The following is a 23,447-nucleotide window of genomic DNA, read 5'->3' as shown; positions in this document are numbered from 1 at the left end:
TCTGGGGGTCCACTCCTGCCTAACCTGTTGTTGCCCATCCAGACCCAAGCTGGGCACAGCACATTCTGACTCACCCCACATCAGGTACCAGCAGACTCCAGAGCTGCACTGTGCGCCACTGGCCAGCACATGGCCAGGGCATTCAGCCCATGCTCATGAAGAAACAAAGACTGGCAGGCCACACCGTGCAGTATCAGCCATGCTGGGATGAAGCAACAGCATGGCAGAGGCAGGCGCATGGCATCCCCTCGCATGGCCTCTCATCCCCACTTGTGGCTGGCCAGATGAGTCATGGAAGGAAGCCTGAGTGGCCGAGCTAACGGGTGCCGAGCATCGCAGCCTCCAGCCAACTTGGCTGCCTGTTTGCTCCCCATCTGCTAATGCACTTAGGGTGCGCTCAGCCCTTCCCACACCCTCTGCCCTGGTAAACAACCGGCCCTTCCGCCGGGCCGCTGGGAAGGGGGAGCCGGTCTCCTGCACAGAGCCAGAGGCGAGCGAGGAGCCTGCTCCTGGCTGCTGCCTCCCGGCCTGGGGCTGACAACTGAGTGGGGGAGACCCAGCCAGCCCTATCCCACCCAGGCGAGGGATGGTGGGGGCTGCATTGCAGTTGCTGGGACAACGCCATGATCCTGGCAATAACACCACCATAAATCAGCCACCAGCCACCTCCGGCGGGAGCCGAGGAATCCTGGCCACACCCGCTGATTTCATTGCTCAGGCGAGTGCTCCTGCACCACTGCAGCACAGCTGTGCTCCGGCCGAGGCCCCGCCAGCATCACGCCTCAGGGTGTCCACACACTGGTGGATGCTCACCATGTGCTCAGGTCGGGCAGGGTGTGCAGCCCCACCTACTGCACCCAACGTGCCCCGAGGTGAGCCGTGCATTGACCCAACCACTGCTGCAGCTCAAGCACAGAGCCCAGCATCAGCATGTGCCTCCGGACACCACAGCACAGACACAAGCTCCAGACCCCTCACAAGGCTGTACAATAGAGAGCTGCTCCTCAAAATGCTCTCGTATCAAAATGACAATTTCTCACCTGCAGGCCAGAGGTTGGCTCAGCAAGGAGCATCTGCAACTTCCACTGATGATGTCCTGGGGACAATGACACAGGATGGGTTTGGTGGGTCTTGAATCCAAGCCCTGGCACGCCCATCACCCAGCCCTTAGTTTGCTGGGAGAGGGGTGGGGTGAACATCACCTCTCCAAATCAGGCATTTCACTCTCCTCTTTCTGGCTGCCAGCAAGGATCCCTTGCCATGCAATCCTGTGTTCCACCCCGCTGCTGCCCCACATCTACCAACATATAGCAACACACAGCAAACCCAAATGTATGAGGAGTTACCAAAAAGTACCTGGCCGTGCTGCCTTGCCACTGCCTGTGCTGTTCAGAGAGGGCTGGGGGCTTGCAGGTCAGCTGGAGGAGTGGGAGAGACAGTGGCCCTTCAGTGCAGCAGCTGGACCTTCTGTGACTGCCAGATTCCTCTGGCTTTCTGACAGCAGCTGAAGGAGCTGTGGCAGGAGTGTGGCAGGAAGCTGGAGTAAACAAGGTCCAGCCACGGAGCAGGATCCAGCCAGAGCAGCACCGTTCCCAGGCTCCCCAAGAGGTGTCAGAGACAGCAGTGGTGGCCAAGGGCCAAGCACCATCTCCTCCTCTAACTGCCCATGAACTGCAGCAGGATTTGGGGATGGGAGAACCTTGTCTGGCTGCCTTCCAACACCAAGCTGCTCTCAGGGCTCCCACACCAGCAAACCCACCACTGACGTGGACCGCGGGATCCAGAACCAGCTCCCAGGCCGCCCACACACCACCAAAACATTGTGCAATGATTGGTTTTATGGTCGACCGTGTTTTTCCTACTTCCCTGTCCGCAGCTCCTTCCTTGCACCCGTCCTAGGGCACCCCAGGGAGTCGGGAGCCCCAACGTGTCCCACGCCTGGCCCCGGCACGGGCCAAGGCAGCTAAGCCCCTTTCTCTTGCCCCCACCACATCCCGAAGCTGCCCCTGAAGCACTGGGGACTCCTTGCGTTACAGAACACGCTGGCCCCAGCCCCACAGCCTCCCCAAGGGCAGCGATCGCCTGGGGCTCAAAAAAGGGCTCCACTCCCAGCTCCTCACCTTCACCCGGGTCCGACAGCCCTTCCCACGCTCCCCGTCCAGCAGCGCCCGTCCCGCTGTGCCTCCGCCCCTGCCGGTGCCGGCTCGTCCCGCCCCCGCCCGGCCAGGGCTGACCGGCCCCGGCTCCGGAAGGACCGCACGACTCCCAGCCAGCTCCTTTAACAGTACTTTATTTGATTAAAGACTCAGAATTCTCTGTGTACACTGGAATGTGCTCTATTCCCTAGGCCAGGATCATACAGGGTTACAAAAAGTGGGGACCTCGGCTCGGTTTAAATATCACCCTCCAATGAATGTAAGGAAAAAAAAAAAAAAAGCTCCTTGGATGCTTGAACTAACTTTGACTCCATTTTAAAAATCATACAGACAAGCAGCTCTGGAACAGGACTGGGTTAATGGGATTCACTGCCTATTTTGCTAGGGAAGAGGGCTTTGCCCTCTCAGGACAGGACCAGGGTTGATTTCTTCTCAGGTGCTGCCAGCAGAGGAGAGACCAGGAACTTCTTTGGCAGAGGACCCCAGGGGCCCGTGACAGGCTGGCTGTCTCTCACAGAGCACAGTACGTGCACTTTTAGGGCCGATGCCTTCCACCTGCACTTGGGCCATGTGGGCGAGGTGTGCCCAGGGGCAGGTGATCCTCATGACAGGCCCCAGCCGTGCAGGTGGGATGAGTTTAGGGGGGAGCACAGGTCTCCAAGATGAGGCAAGTAACACTAGTGAGGCTGCAGTAGGAGAAATGGCTCGGATCAGCCACCACATTACTTGGAAACCAGCATTTCCTTCTCCCACACCTGCCAGTGCTGAACCAATGCTGGTTTGAGACAGGTCCTGACACACAGGCCAAGTAAATCAACCAGGCTCTACAGCTCTTTTCACCCATACAGGCAAAGCACTCAGCCTCCCCAGACACCAAAACAGCCTTGCAAAGGATACACAGCCAGTTCTAACCTAACTAAACCTCCTCCAAAGCCTGGCCTGAGAACAGCTGTGGAAGACAGTGAGGACACCGCCCCGTTTGGACACCCTCCCTGCTGCAGCAGAACCAGACTACCTGGAGCTGGGCCACTGCCACACAGCAGAGCTGGAGGAACAGCAGTAACTGTGTGGGGCAAAAGGACTGAACCCCTGGATTCCTCTTCCCCACCCCATGCCCCTGCCATGACCCCCCCACCTCTGAAGCCAAGGTCAAATTGCTCAGCTTCCACCAGATGGAAGAGTCAGGACCAGCAGGTGGCCCCACGCATGAAAATCAGAGGCCAAGGAGAAATCAAAATGGCAGCACCAACAACAGAACAGCATGTGATGCTTCAGGAGAGAAGAGAATGACGTCTGGCTGGCTCTGGGATGAGCTCTGAGCATCTCGGGGGAGGCATGTCAAAGTCAGGCTCTTTGCGGAGATCTTGCTTTTCTGCCAGTTGGTAAAAATCTGCCAAAGAAATTTGTGGCCTTTGCCCCCCATGAGCACATCACTTCTCTGCAAAAAATGTCTGTGACCCAGGAACACTGTAGATGGCAGACAGAGCCACGCGTCTTTGCAGAGGGGGCTGTGGCATTCCCAACATTCAGAATAAACGTCGGCCTCGCTTTTTTTTTTTAATTTAAAAATTTCTTCCATTGCGCGTTACCATGTCTGGCATTACAGGATTTCGTACTTGTCCACCAGGAAGGTGGTTTCAGTGGAAAACCTTACAGGGCTGTTCCCGTCTACCTGGGTCACTTTGGTAACCTGTGGAGACAACAGGCAACATTAGCTCAGCACTGAACATCGCTCCTTACTGCAGCAATGTCATGCTTCCCAATGCCACTGATGGCCACGAGAGCACAACCAACACACCAACGAGACCTGCTGCCTTTAAACCACAACTCAGCCCTGAAACAAAGATCTTTGTTTCCAGGAAACCTGAAAAAGGGCACTGATCTTCTGTGGTAACACTGAAGAGCAAAGTGGCAGCCACTGGCTACACTTGACAGCTGCATGCCAAGAAGTATTTTGGCTACAAGGCTGATGGATTTTTCAACAAAGTTTGAAGGGAATTAATGATTACTCAGAGACTTGAAGACACAACTGAAACTTCAGGCAAACTCCACTGTCATCTACCAGTGCTGTCTGCTGGCACTCCTGAATGCAGCTGTCTCTGTGGCAGGCTAATGCCAACCTTTTAGCCTGGCCAGGGACCATGGTGCTGCTGTGGCATGGCCAGTGTCAGCCAGCTGGGGACTGAGGCAAGGGTGACATCCCACCTGTAGAGCATCAGCAGTGACCATACCTGTATGTTGCAATAGTTCTTTTTGGAGATGAAGGAGACCTGCACTGGGAAGAAGTCGTTTGGCTGCCCTGCTATGCTGAATTCCAGGCTACCACTCTTGTTTTTGGCATCTATCACCGGCAGGCACCACTCAAGGAGGTTTCTCCGGCTGTCGTGGCGATACTCACCATCAATCTCCCCAATGACTGGGGCACCAACACCAGACCTAAAGCAGGCAATGAGAAGTGACAATAACTTCCCTGCACAGAGCCTGTAACACCCACTGGCTTGGCCAGATCCACAAAACAGGGAGGGGAAGGAGGTGATGGGACTCATTAGTGCTGCATGGATAAGTTACTTACGGCAAGGGGATGGTGATGATCACATCATTCAGCTCTAGGCTCTCCTCTTGCAGCTCATATTCAATGTTAACATCACAACTGTTCCCACTCTCTGATGGCCAGCAGTTAACTGAGGGAACAGAGAGTCTGTGAACCATGCAGGCCGTTCACATGCAGTAGGCTTTCACAAAATGAAGCACTTCAAAACACCCAACAAAGTCACCCTCAAGCTGATTTTAAGAAAAGCTCTCTATTTCCCTTGAGGTGTTAGAGAAAACACACACTGCCAAGGACAGGCACTATCCAATGGATACACGTAGTATCTCCAAGGTCTCACAACCTTGCCAGGCCCCAGGCAGCCCAGCTGCTGCAAAGTGGCTACCAACAGCTCATGGACAATCACTGGCTTCTGCCCAAGCCCCCAGACTTGCACTCACTTGTCAATGGAATGAAGGACTCTTCTGTGGTCTGCAACCTCCACTTCAACACACCCACGTCACTGTTAATAGGGAATGACTTCTCTGGGTTCTTCAAACCGATCTGTGACTCTGTAGTGAAGAGCTTCTTGTCCACGTTTGGGTGAGTCTGAAAGACAAACACATGTCCAGACTGTAGGTTTGACCCATAGGTAATGCAGGTTCTACCAGGACAGGTCTACACATTCCAGTGTTTGCTTTGACAAAACACACATCATGTTTCCTCCTGGCTCAGAAGCCCATCTGGAGCACAACTGCTTATCAACCTGGATTCCTTCCAGGAAACACTATCCTGACAGGAAAGATCCCCACCACTGTCTTTTAACCTGCACCAGAGACTCAAGCAATGCAGGCTGATCTCTACAGAGCTATAAGTCAAAGACCATCCTGAATGTTTACAGCAATTTCAAGAAAAATCAATCTAACGCTGTTGGGAAAACCAGCCTGACACTGTAACACTACTGTTGCCCCTCAGCAATCTTAATGCATGTATATGTCAGTGGCCAAACTCCATTTAAACACACTCTTCACAACCTCAAGTGTGAGCAGCTTTGTAGAAGCAGAGGATTTTTGAAAGTCACTGCTCAAGCTGCACTAGAAAGACAGGAGTAGGCAAAGGGTTTGGTTTCATCTTCCACCTGAAGCACACCTGTGGGAGTGCTGCTAGCAACTCACTCATGGGATGCACTGGAAGGAAGTGCAGACAGCAATGATGTCTGTGAGGGGTGAGCCAGAGTGTGTCAAAGCAGCACCACCTCCAGGGATCAATATGGTCACATGAAGAGGGAGACAGGAAAGGACAAATCTCCCAAGAACCTTCTGAGCTGCAACTGCTGACTGCCATCAAGTGCTCCAGCAATCATCCCAGGTACAGCAGTGACAGGACAAGCAACCTCAAAAAGAAACATCTTCCAAGGCAATAAATTCATTCCCCATTGGCACAGGAAGTTTGTTATCCCATTTCCACTCCACAGCTGCAGCTGACATCACACAACCACAGTGAGCAACACCCTAGGCTGCTGCAAAGTCCAAGTGAGGTCACCTGGCATGCCAAGGTGCGCTGCCGGGCAGATAAGGCTCCGAGGGCTGGATGGCAACAGAGATTGCATTTCTCCAGTGAACTTCAATCCCTTGAGCATGACTGGCCCTGCACTTCTGCTTATACCTGCACTGACTACTCCCATTTCCAATGCATTTGCTGAGAAGGCTTGGATGAGAATACAAGACAGCAACATACTCAAGTATTTGCACTATTTTTCCCCTGGAAAGCAGCAAAAACATGTTAAACAGCATGGGACTCCAAACAGGCTTTACCTGTAGCTGCACTCCTCTCTTGTCTTCATTTTCTACATGCAGGCGAATCCGTGCAAACTTTTCATCAGAGATGTGCAGCATGATCATGCCATGAAGCTCCATGTTCTGCAACCCTCCGTCACGGCCACAAGTCAAAGAGATTTTCTCCTCTATTTTCATGTGCACGCTAAACAGACAGAGGAAAAAGCTCAAGTCCTACACTCGGTATCTCCCAGACAAGAGAGAAGGACAAGCTGTGTGTACTGAGCAGGGGCTCCCAAACAACAGCACGACTGGTACAGTGGGGGCTAACACTGCTCTGACAGTGAACTCAGGGGCAGGAGTATCCAATGCACACGGGTTTGTGAGGTGTGGGAGCCCAGTTAAATTGCAGCAACGCAGCACCTTGATGCGCTGGTCACTCAAATCCCCTCTAAGAGGCCACAGCACAGCTCAGGGCACTGAATGTTCTGAGTTGTGGCATGTAAAATGAACCATGAATGCCTTTATCCTGAGCAGCAACAAGGCTGGGAAACAGGGAAAGTGGCACAGGAAAAAAAACAGAGCAAAATTCCCAACCTCAGCTCAACAATGGATGGAAAGCCCATTCTACTAAAGTGGATGCCTAACCAAACTAGCTATCTGCTTTTTTGCTGATGTGCTTTCCCAGATTTTGCCCAACTTTTACAATTACGAGGTAAGAAAACACAGGAAAACAACAAAGAAGAGCAGGGAAGCTCTCTCCCAAGGCCACACACAGGGAGAGCCATGAGGAGCCTGCTTCCAAAGCAAAGGCAGAACTCACCTTTCCATGTTAATGGGAGGAGCAAGAACTTTGGCTGCTTCGACAGAGCGCTTGCCTACAGAAGTCATGATATTTTCTCCTTCTGATTTCAGCTTGTCCACAAAGTTGTCCACCTCCTTCCCTTTAGCACCAAGTTTCAAGGCTTTACTGGGACCTGAAGGCCTAAATAAAATATGTCATAATCACCAAATCAGCTGACAGCAACAGTTTCCCCCTTCCTGGTTATCTTCAAATGCTGTAAACTTGACCATCCAACAACACAGCATTCAACTCAGCAGCCTTTCTGGGGGAGAACACACATGGAGCTGACCATCTTATGTGTAGGAAGCCAAGTCGTAACTTAGATTTGGTTATGGTTCCATGTATTACCAGGAGCTGGGACCTCTATTTCTCACCCAAAATGAAAGCTCATTGTTCACCCAAGTATCCAAAGAGACTACAGGGTGCTACTGTGCTACGTGGCACAGATGATCCTCAATATTTACACAGACGAGGAACTCATGTTAGATCCTCTGGGCACATGGTTGGAGCCAACACTGACTTCAACATCTGCCACCTGCTGTCCCCCTACCTGGCTGGAGCTGGTGCCACCTTGGGCTTCTCGGTCTCAATGATGGTCTCTGTGATCATTGCCGTCACGCCCCCAGACACGGCCGAGCTGCCAAAGCCCCCAAACCCGGGTGCCTTCTTGCCGTGTCTCTCTGCATCCCTCCTGGCCTGCTGCAACTCCTTTGCCTTACGGCGCATCTCGGCTTTCGCTTCGCGTTCCTGTGTCTGAAGGAAAAGATAAAAGGCTGATGGTACTCTGCAGTCCCGGCCCTGCCCTGCACAATAACTAAGTGCAGTTGCCCAAAAACCCCTGGCCAAGGAAAAAGAAACAAGACATGGGCATTTAGTCCTCAGGAAAGCTAAATAATTGCATAAGTGGAGGAACATCTCTGTATAGCAAAGGTGGTGTTTCCCAGACAGTGCACCTTGTGCCAGGATTGCAGGTGTCTCTGCTCACCTCTCTGACTGCCCGAAACACCTTTTCCTCATGTGAGTCCATCTCAGTGAAGGTCCGAATTTGGGCCAGATTTACATTTTCACGGTAGCCCAGGGCAACAATTTCATCAAAGGCAAAGATTAGGTCGAAGCAGTGTTCTGAGATCTCATTCTCTTCCAGAGCTCGACAATATTCAGGGATCTAGAAAGGGAGAACATTTTAGAAGAGTACCCACAAACAGAACTGTGTAAACACATTCTTTCCATCATCCCAGAGGTCACAATCACACCAGACCTTCCCAAGCCCAGCACACCTTTACACTGCTCTTTGTACCATTACACTGTCAATAAACAGGATTAAGTTTTGCCATTGTTAGTTTCTCTACATTAAAATCCTTATAGAACCTCTTAGTTTCCTCACAACACTAACTCAGAGGAACCCAACTGCACGCTGGGGCCAGTGAATTTCCTCAAAATCCTTTGGTTGTGTGAAGACACAAACTTGCTGCTTCAGGATTCCTGCACAGCAGCACTGTACTTGCAACAACCACACACTGTACAAAGAATATTTAAGGCTAAATTACAGTCACCCCTTTAGTTTCACCAAGTGAAGTATGACTGATGATTTTTTAATGCAGAGTTCAAAACTACCACCAAAAGTTCAGAGCTTTCAGTCCAGTCAGGAAGGGAAGCTCTGGAACACAGACCTACCAAGTGGAAGCAGGCAGTGCTCCTGCACCAGCCCAGAAACAGATCCCTCACAACAGCACCATCCTGGGCTACAGGGACCTTACTGAGTGAGGAGTCCTTACCACTCTAGAGAAGAGTCGGAGTGTTTCCAGGTCTTCCAGGATGTTGCTGTTTTTGGTGGTAATTAGCACCATGTAGAGCTTCTCCATGGGCTGGTAGACATACCGCACGCTCTCTGTCTCCACAAACGTGTGCTGCTTCCCCGTGTTCATCAGCTTTGGGAATGCTGCCAGCAGCCCCTCGATGCGGGTGCGAGTCATCTCCACGAACTGCCGGGACACGATGGCCTTCCCTGCCTTCGTGCACACGGCGGCTGCCAACAGCACCTGGAGGAGAGCAGTGGGTGAGCAGGGCCTCCCGCTTCGTGCTCACAAAAAGCATCTCTTCCCCCACACTTCATCTGCACACCCTTCCTTAAACAAGATCCTAAGTCTTTCTCTGTGACAAGAAAATGAACTATGCCAAGAGCAAAGACATCTCTGCTTTTGCTATCTCTCACATTCTGTCCCAACATAACCCTGAGAGCTCTGCCTCCTTCTGTAAGGCAAACGATCATTCCCGATTCCACACAGACCAAGGTGCAACAACTTCTGGGAGCGTTAGGGGAGGCTCCAGATTATCGACTTTTGCATCAGGCTGCCCCAGCTTACAGCTGCACACAGGAATGTGAAATGTAACATCTCTCCAGTACCACATGCATAACACAGCCAGGTTAACGAAACCCTGGTTATCACTCACAGCATTTGGATGACTCCCGGGCAGCTCGCAGGCATTATCACACCGACAAGGCAACAAAACACTCACCAGCTGCAATTTCTCCATCTCCAAGCCTACCCAGACTTCCTTCCTATATTTCTCTCTCATAGATATCAATTGCCTTTGTCAGGATAATTCCGTCCTGCACTTCACTCTTAAATCCGCAACTACTGCTATTGACAGAAAGTCAATAGCCCCATCCCGCAGACGTGGCAGCGCTGATCCCAGCCGCACCTCGGGCACAGAACAGCCCTGACGGAGCCGTGCGCGGGTCTGTGCTGACACAAACACGGCCGCGACGGACAAAAGGAGACGGACCAGCCCTGGGGAGCAGGCAGGCACCACCCGCCCGACTACACCTGAGACCCCGAACGCCCTTTAGAGCAGGCGTGAGGCCGAGCTGAGGAGCCACCTTGGCTCCGAGTCACCAGACAAAAAGCGCCGCGTCCCCGCCGCGGGCCCCGGCCCGACTCGGGGCGGCAGCGCCGCGCTCCGTCCCACCAGGCCGCGGGCTCCAGAGTGGGCCTGCAGACAGGACGGGCGGGCGAGGCGGGCCCAGGGGCTGCCCCGAGCCCCGCGCCGCCCGCGGCAGACTGGTCTTTCCCTTACCATAGCAGCAGCGGCGGCGGCGGGATCCGCGCTCGGGTCCTCCGCTCCCTCCGGTTCCCGGGCGGCCCCGCAAGATGGCGGCGCCGCGCCACGTCCGCACCCGGAAGTGGCGTCACGGAGGGGCGGGGCGAGGCGGGGCGGGGCCGTGGCACCTCCCAGCCGCCAGGGGGCGTGCGCGGCCGGGCCGCTGTGGCTGGCGGGGCGGAGTCGCCATGGCGACGGCGGCGGCGGCGGCGCGGCGGGACGGGAGGCGGGTGGAGGTGGGAGACGGGGAATGCGGCGGGAGAGAACGGGACACGGGGAATACGGCGGGACAGAACGGGACATGGGGGATACGGCGGGACAGAACGGGACACGGGGGATACGGCGGGACAGAACGGGACACGGGGCGCGGGCGGAGGTGGGGCACGGGGCAGGGCAGGCGGTGGGTGTGGGCGCCACGCCGCCCCTGACTTTGCCTGTCGGCGCAGCCCCGCCCGGTGGAGAACCAGCCGTACGACGAGAGCCTGGAGCTGCCTGAGGCCGAGCCCGCAGCCCGCTCGCCGCGGGCGGGGAGTGCGGGCCGCCTGCGGGACTCGCGTGGGCCCGGGGTGTCCGTCGGAGCGGCCGAGCGCGGCAGCGGCGATCGCGGCAGCGGAGGGAAGGTACGAGCGCAGCGGGCGGGGCACGGCCCGGTGGGACTCGGTGATATCCCGAGACCCGGTTCTCTCCTCCAGGAGGAGGCAGCGGCACGCCTGCCCAGCCCAGCCACCCTCAGCGAGGATGACGACGAGGACGATGAGGACTCGGAGGAAGATTCCTCGGAGAGCGACTCGGAGGAGGACTCGGAGGAGCACGGGGCCGCGTTGGAGGGGTGAGCGGTGCTCTTGGCCAGAGGGGCAGGGCTGAGGCTCGTGGGTGCCTTTCGCACCCTGTCGGCTCCACCGGTTTCTCCTGATCCCACGAGCGCTGGGCATCGGGACAGGCAACTCCTGATGCTCCAAGGTGGTGGTTCCTCCAGGTGGTGAACCAGTCCTGGGCTTGTTTGCTGTGCCCAAGAGAGGCGCAGCTGGAATGATCCAAGGTGTAAGCCAGGCCGGGCTGGCAGGAGGAATCCAGAAAAGGGAAGGACCATCTTGAACATGTCACTCAGATCCTCATAATTCTCCTTTTCTATCGTCTTCATCTTCAAAGCTATTGCTGACCACCTAATTGCTGTCCTATTGCTGCCTTTGTGCAGAGCACTTAGTCCCCTTTTGACAGCCCTGTGTGGGACTGAACGATCTCAAATGTCCATCACACAGGCGCTTTTCTTGACCAGCAGGTAGAAAGCAAAACGGGGCCCAATAATGCTTTCCCGTGCAAGAAGTGTTTTCCTGAGAGGATTTACTGCCTAGTGGTTCAGCTTCCCACATTTGTCTGCCCCAGCTGGGGCCTGGTTTCTGTTGTACAGAACTTGCCACATGTTAATCTTTTCCCTCTACTCTCTTCCTTTTTTTAGTGACTTCAATCCAGCAGATTTTGACTACCTGCAAGTGTCTTCTGAAATCAAAGATCTCTTTGAATACATCAAGAGGTGGGTGGAAGGGTTTTAGCTTGTTCTTGGCTCTCCTTTGTGTCAATTATTGCAGCACAGTTCCTAGTCACCCATGCTGTGTTGGTGTTTATTTCCAGGTACACTCCCAAAACAATAGAGATTGAGCACAAGCTGCAGCCTTTTATTCCAGAGTTTATTCCTGCTGTTGGAGACATTGATGCATTCCTAAAGGTACAGTTTCTTCAGCTTCCTCTCTCTGTCCTGCCCGATGAACTGAAACAAGGCAGAGTCAGAGCATGTGGGCAGCCAGGCCATGCAGACTGGGGTCTGGTCTGTCCCTGCTCTGCCAGGCATGACAGGCAGAGACCTGGAAAACTACCCTGCTGGTTTGGTCACTGTCAAACAGTTCTTGGCTAACTTGGAGCAAAGCCTGGGTTTTTCCTTCTCCAACACTGTGTGCTTTTCAAGCAGCACCATACTTAGAATGCACATCTGAGAGACCCCACAGGAAGGCTCTGTACAAACCTGCCCTGGACTCCACAGACAACAGGGCTCTCTTTTCCTGCAGGTTCCTCGTCCTGATGGCAAGCCTGACAACCTTGGCCTGCTGATCCTAGACGAGCCCTCAACCAAACAGTCAGATGCCACCGTGCTCTCCCTCTGGCTGACAGAGAACTCCAAGCAGCACAACATCACAGTGAGTCAGGGAGAGGGAGGTCACACTTGCTGCACACTTCCTGGAGTAAAACCATGGCATTTTACTCTTACAACTGAGAAGTTGACTTTAAAAGCAGCAAAACCAGACTTCTGCTTTAATCCATAGTTTTAAACTGCATTGGATCCGAGCCTTGCTTCAGTCAAGTCTTGATACAAACTCTGAGTCTGTTCACTGCAGGTGATGCTTTATTTCCTTTTCATACCCAGTTTTAGTCAGCATTTTGCCTGCAGAAATCCATTGGTAAAGTGCAGCTGGGAAAGAGAGAAGGCCTGGTTCACCAGGAGTGATTGCAGCTTTCCTGAAAAGCCCTGAAACACTACGAAACACTTCCAGCTTTATATTTGTGTTTTTAGCAGCAGATAAAAGTGAAGAGTTTGGAGAATGCAGAAAATAACCCCAAAGCCATTGAGAGCTGGATTGAAAGTATTAGTGAACTGCATCGCTGCAAACCTCCTGCCACAGTCCATTACTCCAGGTGAGCCCCGATGGTGGTAGTGGAAGGTTGTGTGTGATCCTGAAGCTGATGGTTTTTTTTCTTCCCTGGCAGGCCAATGCCTGACATCGAGACCCTGATGCAGGAATGGTCACCAGAATTTGAGGAGCTCCTGGGAAAGGTATATTGTCAGGGTGACCAGTAGTTAGCTCAGCGCATGCTCTTAGAAACTATCTGCCAGGAAAGCTGGGTGCCTGCTCTATCCCACAGCCCAGTCCTCTTGGGCTTGTTCCTCCTCACGACTCTGCCCTTGGCAGAAGTTGGGGAGCAGCCCAACACTGGAATTCCCAGCTGCTGCCCCAGTGGCCTCTGTGTGCTCCCAGGCTCGTGTGGTCTGGCAGCAGATCTGACAGCCCTGTCTGTTCCAGGTGGGTCTTCCAAGCGCAGAGATGAGCTGTGACCTTGCAGAATACATCGACATGATCTGTGGTGAGCTGGGGAGGCTGTGCTGCTGGCACAATGTGATGCTGGCCTGGCACTCTCACTGAAAGCGAGAGAGCTTTAGCTGCAGGCTCAGCCCTAAGCAGGTGGGATCATTCCCTGCTGCTTCTGTGGGAGGTGGGCTCTTGTACTGCAGGGGTCTGCAGTCTTTGGTGCATGGAGCCTCAGGTGATGGTGGGCAGTGGGGAACTCAGCTCTTCCTGACAGTGCTCTGTGTGGAGCAGTGCAGACCAGGTGTTCTCACACGCTTCTGATCTCACCTGCAGCCATTCTGGACATCCCCGTGTACAAGAGCCGGATCCACCCCCTGCATGTCCTCTTCTCCCTCTTCTTGGAGTTCAAGAACTCGCAGGTATGCAGCTCCACCCGGGTGCTGCCCACGCAGCTAGCAGCACTGCACAGCTGGTCCCTTCACATTTGGCTTTGTGGTGGCAGTGATGGCAGTGGCAGTGTGCAAAGGGCTGGTTGGCCCCAGAGAGCATGTTCGTAGCTGCTCCTCTCCCTGTGCCTCTGCCTGACACTGGGAGCTGGGCTGAGGTGCCATGTTGTTCAACGGGCCAACACCAGCCAGAATGCATCTCCTTGGGCTGACTGCTGAGCACACAGCTTACGCAGAGCCGAGCTGGCCAGCACATTCAGATGCACTTGTGCTCTGAGCAGTGGGAGTCAGATCTTTGAATGAACATGCTCTTTTCCCTGCAGCATTTCAAGCCCCTGGCTGATGGGCAGAAGGGCAGGAGCCCACCCTCCAACCCGTCCTCACAAGCAGCGGAGGCAGAGGTGTTGAGCTTTAATTGATGCTTCACATTAAAGCCTCATCTCCTGGATCACCATCTGCCGCTGGACACTGAGGTGTACCCAAAGCAGGTTGGGGGATAATCACACAGCAATTCAGAAACCTCTCTGGTCTTAGAGACATTGCTGGGCTGTTCTGTGTTAGGGATTGGGGCTTGACTCACCATATTTGTTGCAGAAGCTGTCTAATGGCTCCGTTTTTGACTTGCTCCCAAGGAGTTCAGCATTAAACCAGCCTTTCCCTGTGTCAGGCTCTCTGTGCCAGGGGTGCTGCACAACAGAGGCCCCTTGAGCACATGCTACAAGGGCTGGAGCAAACAGGGATAAATTCCACACTAGACACAACACAGATCTGCTCAGGGTGCTACAAGCTCTGACCTGGAGATCTTGAATCTCCTCTGTTCCTTATTATTGAACCCCCTTTCCTGTTGAGAACAGTCCCTTAGCTCATGTCAAGCAGAAATAACCTGTGCAGCACTACACAGATGCTTGAATTCAGTTTATTGCTGTTGGGATGGCTCTCCCCAGCCCCTGCTCCACTGACCTCCCACCCATCTGCCACAGCAGCAGGGACAGGGGCAAAGAGGATCATGCAGCAAGTCACAAACCTGCTAAAGCAAAACTGGTGCTTACTTTACCCCGGGAGGAATCGCAGTGCTAGAGCCTGGCTATAAACAGCTTTGATGCATTTTGACATTGTAACAGAATATCGGTAAAGTTCGTGGACTACATAAAACCGTGTCTTGGCTGACAGCGTTGCTCCCAAGCCCTGCATCGCATAGCATAGCACTGAGCTGGGCTGGTCAGCTCCTGCTTCCCATCATGGCTTTCCTGGCACCCTCAGCTGCTCGACTCTGGGGGCTGGTACGTACCTGGTGCCGGGCAGCCCTGGCTCACTGGCACCACGCTGCAGCTCACAGCCAGATCTCATCACTGCTTATGCTGGGCACTTTGTAGATGCGCCCAGACATTGGGAGCTGGACAAAACCTGCAGGACAAAGAACTCATTGCCTGTTGGAGCAGCCAAGGAGCTCCATGTCCTACAACACATTTGGGGCTGCTTGCCCACCTGCTCCCCTTACCAAGCTTGCTGAGGACCAGGGAATTTTCCAGTCCCAGCAGGGCCCTCTCCTCTCCCCTAGCACTGGCTCCTGCATCCTTGGAGGAAGCTGCAGGAAAGCAAAGGGATGAAAGCCAGGACATCTATCACTCACCCAGGCAGGACCTGGAGCCCCACATGTCTCGCTGCACTGGAACATCAGGGTTTTACCTCCATCTTCCTGTGCAAGGTCATCCAGGCGCACGTTGGGTGGCAGGGATCGGGTCTGGCGGGGCAGACGTGTGCCCTGGGGCTGCGGTGGCTCAGAGCTGCTGCAATGGGAGCATTGGCTGGGTGGGCTCTTCCGTCCTGCTTGCCCTGGACCTTGCACAAGCTCGGGCAAGCGGCATACCAGGCAGGCAGCACAGGAGCCCAGGCTGAGCAGGGCAGCTACGGTGAGGGCTGCTCCAATGGCAACACCCAGGACAGGCAGCTCCACACGGGCATCCAGCAGACCTGCACCGGCAGTGCAGACCCCTCAGCACCCTTCCACGGGGCCATTGCACCATGCCCACCCCTCAACAGTTACCTGTGTGCAGGAGGGAGGCAGTGGTGACACCCACACTATTGGCTGCACTGACAGAGAGGTTTCCTGCTGTGCAGCTGAGGTGGATGTGGAGTGAGTGGTTGGCCAGCCCTGGGTAGCTTGTGGCACCCAGGAGGAGAAACTTGGAGGTGTTGGCCATCACATGCCCATCTTGGTCCATCCAGGTGATGCTGGTGGATGGGTTGGCTTGCACCAGCACAAAGAGCACCAGGAGGAGGCCAGCACCCTCAACCTGCTGGTAGTGGGTGCCTTCCCGCAGGATCTCTGGCTTATCTGGGTAAAAAACAGGCGGTGAGACGGGCAGGAGGGATGGGGGTAACACAGCTAGGAGCAGGATTTGTCTTGCCTGGGTGCAGGAGCGCTTTTTTTGCCCAGGACTGACAAGATGCTGCCCTGCTGTGGCTGTGATGGATGTGGGTTATGGTCCCACCCGAGCTGGACAGGAGCCCCACACACCCTCCCCACATCCTGGTCTGGAGCAGGCCGGCACCGCGGACCTTACACTGCACATTGAGAAGGACGGAGGTGTTGTAGGTCTCACTGGAGGTCGGGTTGGCCAGGGAGCAGTTGAGCTGGTGGTCGGAGTACTGGCCAGTGAGGGTGAGGATGCTGGCAGTGTCCGCAGTCGAGAGGTTGATTTCCTGTTTCTGACCGTTGAGGTACCAGGCCAGTGTAGCACCGGGGACTGGCCGGGGAACCCAGCAGGTGAAGATACGACTCTCCCCCTCCTGCAGGGTGCACGCTGCTTGTGGCTGCCCATCAGTGGTGGGGTCCAGTTCCTCCAGTGCTGCCAGAGAGCCCATGACACATCAGAGCCGTGGCAGGGGTCCTGCTCGCAGTGATGCACCAGACCCCACCATAGCCTCACCTGCCAAGCAGAGCGCCAGAAGACTGAGCAGCAGTAGCAGCAGGAGGGCAAGGGCAGCCCCTGGCCAGCCCCGGGGACACCCCATCTTATATCAGCCGTGCTCAGCGCTAGGAGAGAGGCAGCTAGAGCAGGGACATGGGGGCGTCCACCACGCTGGGCCCCGGTGTTCCAGCACACAGCAGGGTCGGGAGATGCGGCCCAGCTGCACCTTACCTGCAGCATTGCTGCCGCTGTGTCCAGCCCGGTCTGCAGTGCGGCTCTGCGCCGGGCCCGGCAGGCAGGGCAGTGCATGCGGCGCAGGGGCGGGCCCCAGCACAGCTGCGAGCGCTCTCGGCTCTCGCCGGGCGCCTCCCCCGAGCGGGATTGCTGCGCGCAGCCCGGCCCAGCCCCGCCGCCTGCGAGCGCGGCCGGAGACCGCCCAGCCGGGACAGGGCGTGCGCGGCCCCGCGCCTCCACTCTCCCCGCCTCAAGGAGGAGGGCCCGGACTCGCACCCGCCGGGCCGCCCATCGCACCGGCGCTGTGCGCACTCGGGAATCGCACCACGGTGCCTGCGACGGCGCAAGCAGAGCGCAGGTGCTGGGAACAGAGGGACGTTTATTCGGGGCGGAGCAGAAGGAGACAAACACAGCAAGGGGGTTTGGTACTTTCCAGTCCCTGGCTGTTAGCCAGGAGCAGGAGCTCTGGCATCTGAGCTGCACCTCTTCTGGGCCCCGGGACATGTCTGCTTGGGCCAGCTCAGGAGCACGGCTCTCCCCAGCCCGCTCGCTGCTTGGCCCATCTCCTGCCCGTCTCAGTCGCTTGCAGTGCCCTCGGGGTTGCGCAGCCGGCCGAGCATCTCGCAGAGCATCTGGTTGCAGAGCGCAGAGTAGGGGTTGAGGAGCACGAGCTGCTGCCGGGCGAAGGCGCTGCCCAAGCGCGCGGCGCGCTCGAAGTCCCGGCGCGCCTCCTCGTCCCGCGCCTGCAGCCGGTGGATGAGGCCGCGCTGCACGAAGCTCTGGCAGGCGGCGCGCCCGCAGCCGCGGCTCAGCCGGATGGCAGCGTCCAGGTCCTGCAGGGCCCCTGGCAACGAGGGGAGGCGTTGGTGGGGGCTGGGGGTAGCAGGAGACCCCCCCGCACCCGCGCTGCTCACCTGCCACGTCCCCCCGCAGGCGCAGGGCCTGGGCCCGGTTGTTGTAGGCCGAGGCGCGCTCGGGTAGCAGGCGAATGGCCTCGCTGAACCGCTCCAGGGCCGTGTTTACGTCTCCTGACTCAGCCGCAGAAACCCCCTGCAGCTCCAGCTCCCGCACTTGATCCAGCAGCTCCAACGGAAAAGCTTCCACTATTGCAGTGTAAATGGGAGACCTTGACTGGGAGTGGAGGCACCAGGACGAACCGCGGGGCCCAGTCCTGCTGCCACCCTACGCTGCCTGTCCGGGAAGCGAACACACACGGGGCAGGGTGCCGATGTCCAGCCTCAAGCAGGGACTGTTCCCAGCCTGCAGAGCCTCCTTCCCTGCCCCCTGCTTGCCCCATGGACACTCTGACGGCAATTCCAGGGAGGAGCTGACACAGCATCACTCACCTTCATCCTGGACATCCTCCTCCTCATCCAGCCCTGGGATATCCCCAAAAGGGGTGCTGGGGTTAAAGATGGTCTGCAGGACGGCCCTGTCATTCGCCGTGGCCATGCTGCTGTGTCACTGAGGCCCGTGGCAAGGCTGCAGGCTCAAGCAGGCTGCCACAGCCCCGTTAATGTTCACACTGCCGGCCCCACTGCACCCTGCCTCGTCCTATCACAGCCGGCTGTGAGGCCCCACCACCTGCCCAGGGGCTCCCAGCAGTGGCCCAGGGTGACCCGCACACGCTGGAGCCCAGGGCTCCTCACTGAACACCCTGTGCAGTCCTGGGTGCTGGCCAGGGGCTCCCATGCCTTGTGAGTGTCCTGGAGAAGTAGCAGCTCCTCAGTTCTCAAGAAGAAATGGAGAGAGCCCTCTGCAGCAATAAACTTGACATGTTTATTAATTAAACTATCACTTAAATAAAAAAAAGTGCATAGAAAATAAACATGTTTAAAAACTCCTTTTTTGTTTTTTTTACAACTATGTACAGTTTTTATTTTTACATTCAGTCTTTTGCAGAGCTTTCAGCATTTTTTTTAAACTATTAAAGTATTTCCTTCTTCCCTGTGGCAGGGAGTTAACACTGATGTACTTTAGACACGTTTCCTCTTTTAAAAAAAACAAAACAAAACAAAAAAACCAAACAAAAACCCAGAACCAAAAAAACCAAAAAAACAAACAACCAGTAGATTGGAAGAACACAAGAAAAAATAAGTTTTGTTATACATGATAAGTTGTCAAGAAATGTATTTCTAGAACATAACCTTGCTTTTGCAGAGCTTTTTTTTTTTTTTTTCTCCTTTTTTGTTTTTTGAAACAATTATTCACCTACCTGTAGTTACTAAAGAGACTGTAAGTTCAAGAAAAGAAACACCACAAGTATAGTTCTCGGCTGATAGACGAAGCTACTGTACCTTGTTAAAAAGATACCAGGAAAGCACAGAGCACATTTTTCCCTATATGTAGGTGGTACCCCAACATTCATAACCAAAACGAGAGGAAGGAAAGGAAGAAACCAAGTTGTACAAGTACTGACTGTAACAAGAAGGGCCAGGAAAGGTTGAGCCACCCGCTCCCACACCCTGAATGCCAGTGGGGAATGAGCAGCAAGGCCTTCCTGGAGCCGTGAGCAACTGTAACACAATCCTTATCTATAGTGTTAAAGAGAATTAAAAGCCATGAACTGATACTGAACTAGGCTTCATTACACGGTGCATTACTATATTAGTTCCTATATATATTGTATTTATAGTTATAAAAAAATTTGCAAGTGTTGAGAGTGGACCAGTGTATGGGTGAATGGCATGATTCTGCACAGACCGTCCTGCTGAAGAACTTGGTATTGCTTTGAAATGAAAGAAAATCAGAAAGAAAAGATACCCAGCCCTTTGCAATGACCCGCTTCTCCTTTAAAAAAAAACCACATCGGTTTGTACAAAAAAAACCCCAAAAACGCCCTAAGGTTCCTTTTTTAGTATTTTCAGATACCATGATCTGTGTCAGTCCTTATAAAATATACATTCATACAAGGGGAGCTGGGTGCTCCTGGCCAGCCCGGGCTGAGGGCGGGTGGGCTCAGCTGCCCTGGTTGCCCCAGCCCTGCTGCCAGCGGCCCCACTGGCCCGGGCTGGCCACGGCGGGCGCAGCTCCCCGGGGGTACAGACAGTTTCACTGGCCACGGCGGCTCCTGCCCAGGCAGCCGCAACGGGAATAGCAGCAAAGCGGGCAGCCCGCTGGCTCGGCTGGTCCCGGCAGGAGGAGGCTGCCTGGCACTTGGGTCTTGGGGCACTCCTGAGGCACAGCGCTCCCCTCGACCCTCCTTCCCACTTGTCCCCCTGTGGGGTGGCTCTGGGCAGTGCTCCCCAGCGGAACCTCCTCCTGCGGCCAGGAAATCGGGAGGCGGCAGCAGCGGGGCAGTGAGAAAGCGTAGCTGAGCTCTGGGGTAAGTTCAGGGGCTTTGCCATGGCGAGGGCGATGCCCCAGCCCCGCGTCAGACACAGAAGGAAAAGGGCCAAGAGCAGCTGCGCCCGGGGCCGCGGGGCCCAGAGCCCCTGGTGGGCACTCTGGGCTCCTCAAAGTATGTGCGTTCCCAAACTGTCAGTGCATCAAATCATCTCAGTAACAAACACAGCGTCAATGTGACTTTGCTTTCAACAGTTACCAACAAATTATCCTCACACAGTGCAATAACAAAAGGAAATCGGCAGGTTCCGAACCTCTGAGCGCTGCTTTTCTTTCTCAGGCAGAGGAAGAGGTCTCAGGACCAGAGAGGTGTGGATGAGGGATGCCCCTCTGAGAGACCTGGGGAGTCAGCAGGCACTCCCGGGTCCTTCCCCACCAACTGCCAGTGCCGGTGCAGAGCAGCCCTCGGAGACATCAGCTCCGGGAGAGTGGCTCCTGTAACGACTGCAACCCAACCACCAGGAAAGCTCGGAAAAGCAAGGGCGCTTTCTGCTTTCCCTTCTGTGCAGAAAAACAGATCTGCCTTTGAAGGACAGACTGTGGCAGGAGGTGTGTATCTCAGACTGGCCTCCCAGCAAAGAGGTATCGAGGGTCAGGTCTCATCCTGTCCTGCTTTTCCTTTTTAAAGCCTTGCAGGATACCAGCATGGGCAAGGCAGAATCAAATTTTCTGCCCGAGTCACACACTGTCCTCCCACAGAGCCAAACTCCTACCATGCTGGGCAGCATCCCCTCCTGCACCCGTCCTTATGGGCAAATACAATTTAAGGTCCAGTCAACCCTCCCGGAGACAGTTACTGAAGTCAAAAAGGCAGAACAAGAGTAGAAAACAAAACTAAAGCAACCCCCCCACTGGAGAAAGGCTCAGACTGTGTCCAGCCAGGTATTTCCTAGAACCGTCCTATGAAAATAAAAAAATCATTAAAAAGAGATTCTCTTAAATTAGGATAATACCACTGTAAAAAGCCTCGTCATAAGTGCTTTCCCCTATGAAGTGCTTCTCATAGAAAAATATACAAAATATATTTACATTTATAAAACCTTAAATACTAAACTGTAAACAGAACAGAGCAGAATCCAATGTTGTCACTGTCAGGCTTGGGTCTCTCATTTGTCTCTCTCTGGTTTTGCTCTGAGGCACAGGGCAGACCCCACTGGGAGGAGGACTCACACTGCTCCGACCAGGACAGTGGTGTCCCTCAGCTTGCTCAGACCTGGCCTGGCTCCTCACCCACTGTGCCAATGCCTCACATTTCCTATGTGGTTTTGGGATGCTGCGCAGACAAGGCCAGCTGGTGCTTGGCCTTGCCTTTGCAGAGAACTTTGGCTCCCTTTTGGTGCCCTTGCTGTGTCTTCTGAGGAACACAACATGACCACGGCCAGACTGACCACAACAGGCACCTGGCTGCCTGGGACACTGTGGCACAGCAGAGAGGAGTGGATGCCTCCACACCAGTCCTTCCCAGCTCCTGCTCTACAACAATGCAGCCAAGGCCAGGGCTGGCTCGCACTCCCCTCCTCTCTCTAGAGACCTCTCTGCCTGGCTCTTTGAGACACCGCTGGCTGGCTGTGCCAGCCACTCGCTGGACAGAGGAGGAAACCAGCTGCTGGAAATGGGACCCAGAGGCCCACTTCCCTCCCACATGGCCATGGAGGGAGAGTGCTGGTGAATGGGAGCCTTTGCTGGCAAAGATCCACAGTGCCCCAACTGTTGGCACAAGCCCTCTTTGCCAAAGAATGCCAGGAGTTCCCCTGCTCTCAGGCAGGGATTTCAGAGCAAGATGTCAGCCAAACTTTTCTTGTGTCTAGGTGTGGGCTGCTCTGTTCCGCCCTCCTCACAAGCAGCCAAGCCAGCCCCCTGCGCCACAGAGCCCTGCACAGGCAGCACACCTACTCCCACTCACACATAGTGTTTTGCAGACTGTGCAGTCCCAGGGGGCCGCTGGTGAGGCACAGCCCTTTTCCCCAGGAGGCAAGCGCAAACACTGCGCCACCCAACACTGACTCAGCCCTAGGAAGGAGAGCTCTGGCCAGGAGACAGAGAGGGACACGACCCATGACTGCTGCCCTGTGCCTGGGCCTGGGGTGACCTCTCCTCTCCTCTCCCACTCATTAGCCCCACGCTGAGAAACAAATATGGGGGCGGGGGGAAATGAGAATAGCAAAAACATAACCATGCTGAGGATCTTCTCCAGCCGCCCATGTCTCTCACAAGGGTGAGTGTGCACATGCGAGACATGAAGATGTGGACTCGGACAAACACAGCCGCCAGTCTCAGGTCCCTGAGCCCAGTCCATCTTCACTCCTGCTTCTCACCTCTCTGTCCCATCCCAGTGGCCGGGGAGGGGCTCACTCGAAGCTTTGGTTCACCCCAGGTCCTGCAGGGCTCACTTGCAGCTGATGGAAGTTTTAGTTTAAAAACTTCCTGCACTTCTTGGCACCGCAGTTACAGGGCAGTTTGTTGCTGGCGTCTTCAATGGGGAACTTATAGTCATAGGTGAGCTCTTCCCCGCGGTAGATTTTGCGCATGGCAAAGATGACAATGTGTTTCTGGCCATCGATGTTGATGACCCGGGAGTAGCAGTTGGGCTCGCAGGAGTGGTTGATGAAGCGCGCTGCGTTCCCGTGCATGGTGGCGTCCACCACCTCGGAGTCGTCAATGCGGAACATGTAGCACCCGATGCCCTGCCAGGGAGGACAGAGCAGGATCAGTGCAGGCAGGGCAGCACAGCCACCCCAGCAGACAGCCCAGCTCTGTCTGCAGCCCCTCTCCACTGGGCCTCACACACTCCCTCCTGCCTGAATCATTTCAGCCCCACATTCACCAAGACTAATGTGAGACCCTGCCCAGACCACAGAAGGGAATGACAAGCGTGTATAAACCTCCAGCAAGAAAGAAAATAACCCAAGAATCAGTAAACACAGTTTGAGACATACCAAACAGAATTTTTTCTGGGCCTGTCCTACCTTCCCAACCACTTCCTAGCTCTCCCAAACTCTTTAAGAACATCAGTAAAAGCCCAAAACTCA

At 54.9% G+C, this 23,447-nt stretch overlaps 5 protein-coding genes across 7 annotated transcripts in view; 1 reads left to right on the top strand and 4 right to left on the bottom strand.

The window, feature by feature from the left end:
• Positions 1–2,274: 2,274 nt before the first annotated feature.
• On the bottom strand, positions 2,275–10,472 carry ARCN1 (archain 1). The gene is made up of 10 exons (XM_033081778.2): positions 10,381–10,472; positions 9,078–9,341; positions 8,288–8,467; positions 7,853–8,055; positions 7,282–7,443; positions 6,498–6,663; positions 5,145–5,292; positions 4,729–4,837; positions 4,388–4,592; positions 2,275–3,846 (listed from the first exon to the last, which is right to left on the bottom strand). The coding sequence occupies exons 1-10, from the start codon at positions 10,381–10,383 to the stop codon at positions 3,757–3,759; spliced, it is 1,530 nt and encodes a 509-aa protein (XP_032937669.1). The 5' UTR covers positions 10,384–10,472; the 3' UTR covers positions 2,275–3,756.
• Positions 10,473–10,592: 120 nt separating this feature from the next.
• On the top strand, positions 10,593–14,590 carry IFT46 (intraflagellar transport 46). Its single transcript, XM_033081520.2, has 11 exons — positions 10,593–10,640; positions 10,851–11,024; positions 11,097–11,233; positions 11,861–11,935; positions 12,034–12,127; positions 12,465–12,593; positions 12,968–13,089; positions 13,162–13,228; positions 13,476–13,536; positions 13,815–13,900; positions 14,251–14,590. Exons 1-11 carry the CDS (start codon positions 10,593–10,595, stop codon positions 14,344–14,346), a joined length of 1,089 nt encoding a protein of 362 aa, XP_032937411.1. The 3' UTR covers positions 14,347–14,590.
• Positions 14,591–14,829: 239 nt separating this feature from the next.
• On the bottom strand, positions 14,830–17,636 carry TMEM25 (transmembrane protein 25). Its single transcript, XM_033081519.2, has 7 exons — positions 17,557–17,636; positions 17,071–17,252; positions 16,492–16,776; positions 15,972–16,262; positions 15,614–15,898; positions 15,426–15,512; positions 14,830–15,331 (listed from the first exon to the last, which is right to left on the bottom strand). The coding sequence occupies exons 1-7, from the start codon at positions 17,634–17,636 to the stop codon at positions 15,258–15,260; spliced, it is 1,284 nt and encodes a 427-aa protein (XP_032937410.1). The 3' UTR covers positions 14,830–15,257.
• Positions 17,324–18,926, bottom strand: TTC36 (tetratricopeptide repeat domain 36). Of its 2 annotated transcripts, none has more exons than XM_033081523.1 (3): positions 18,420–18,926; positions 17,988–18,176; positions 17,324–17,917 (listed from the first exon to the last, which is right to left on the bottom strand). In XM_033081523.1, exons 1-3 carry the CDS (start codon positions 18,523–18,525, stop codon positions 17,649–17,651), a joined length of 564 nt encoding a protein of 187 aa, XP_032937414.1. In that variant the 5' UTR covers positions 18,526–18,926; the 3' UTR covers positions 17,324–17,648. The 2 variants fall into 2 exon arrangements, with proteins under 2 accessions (XP_032937414.1, XP_032937415.1); XM_033081524.1 differs by having other exon boundaries at positions 17,988–18,170.
• Positions 18,927–19,171: 245 nt separating this feature from the next.
• The window catches only part of KMT2A (lysine methyltransferase 2A), a 39,995-nt gene continuing 35,719 nt past the window's right edge, over positions 19,172–23,447 (bottom strand). For both annotated transcript variants that reach the window (XM_033081521.1, XM_033081522.2), the window contains one exon: positions 19,172–23,102. In XM_033081521.1, the coding sequence (XP_032937412.1) occupies positions 22,827–23,102 (276 nt within the window). In that variant the 3' untranslated portion in view covers positions 19,172–22,826. The remainder of the gene's footprint in view (positions 23,103–23,447) is intronic.

The sequence above is a fragment of the Catharus ustulatus genome, chromosome 28, assembly GCF_009819885.2.
Source record: "Catharus ustulatus isolate bCatUst1 chromosome 28, bCatUst1.pri.v2, whole genome shotgun sequence".
NCBI classification, from domain to species: domain Eukaryota; kingdom Metazoa; phylum Chordata; class Aves; order Passeriformes; family Turdidae; genus Catharus; species Catharus ustulatus.
This window is presented reverse-complemented; position numbering and strand designations above follow the sequence as displayed.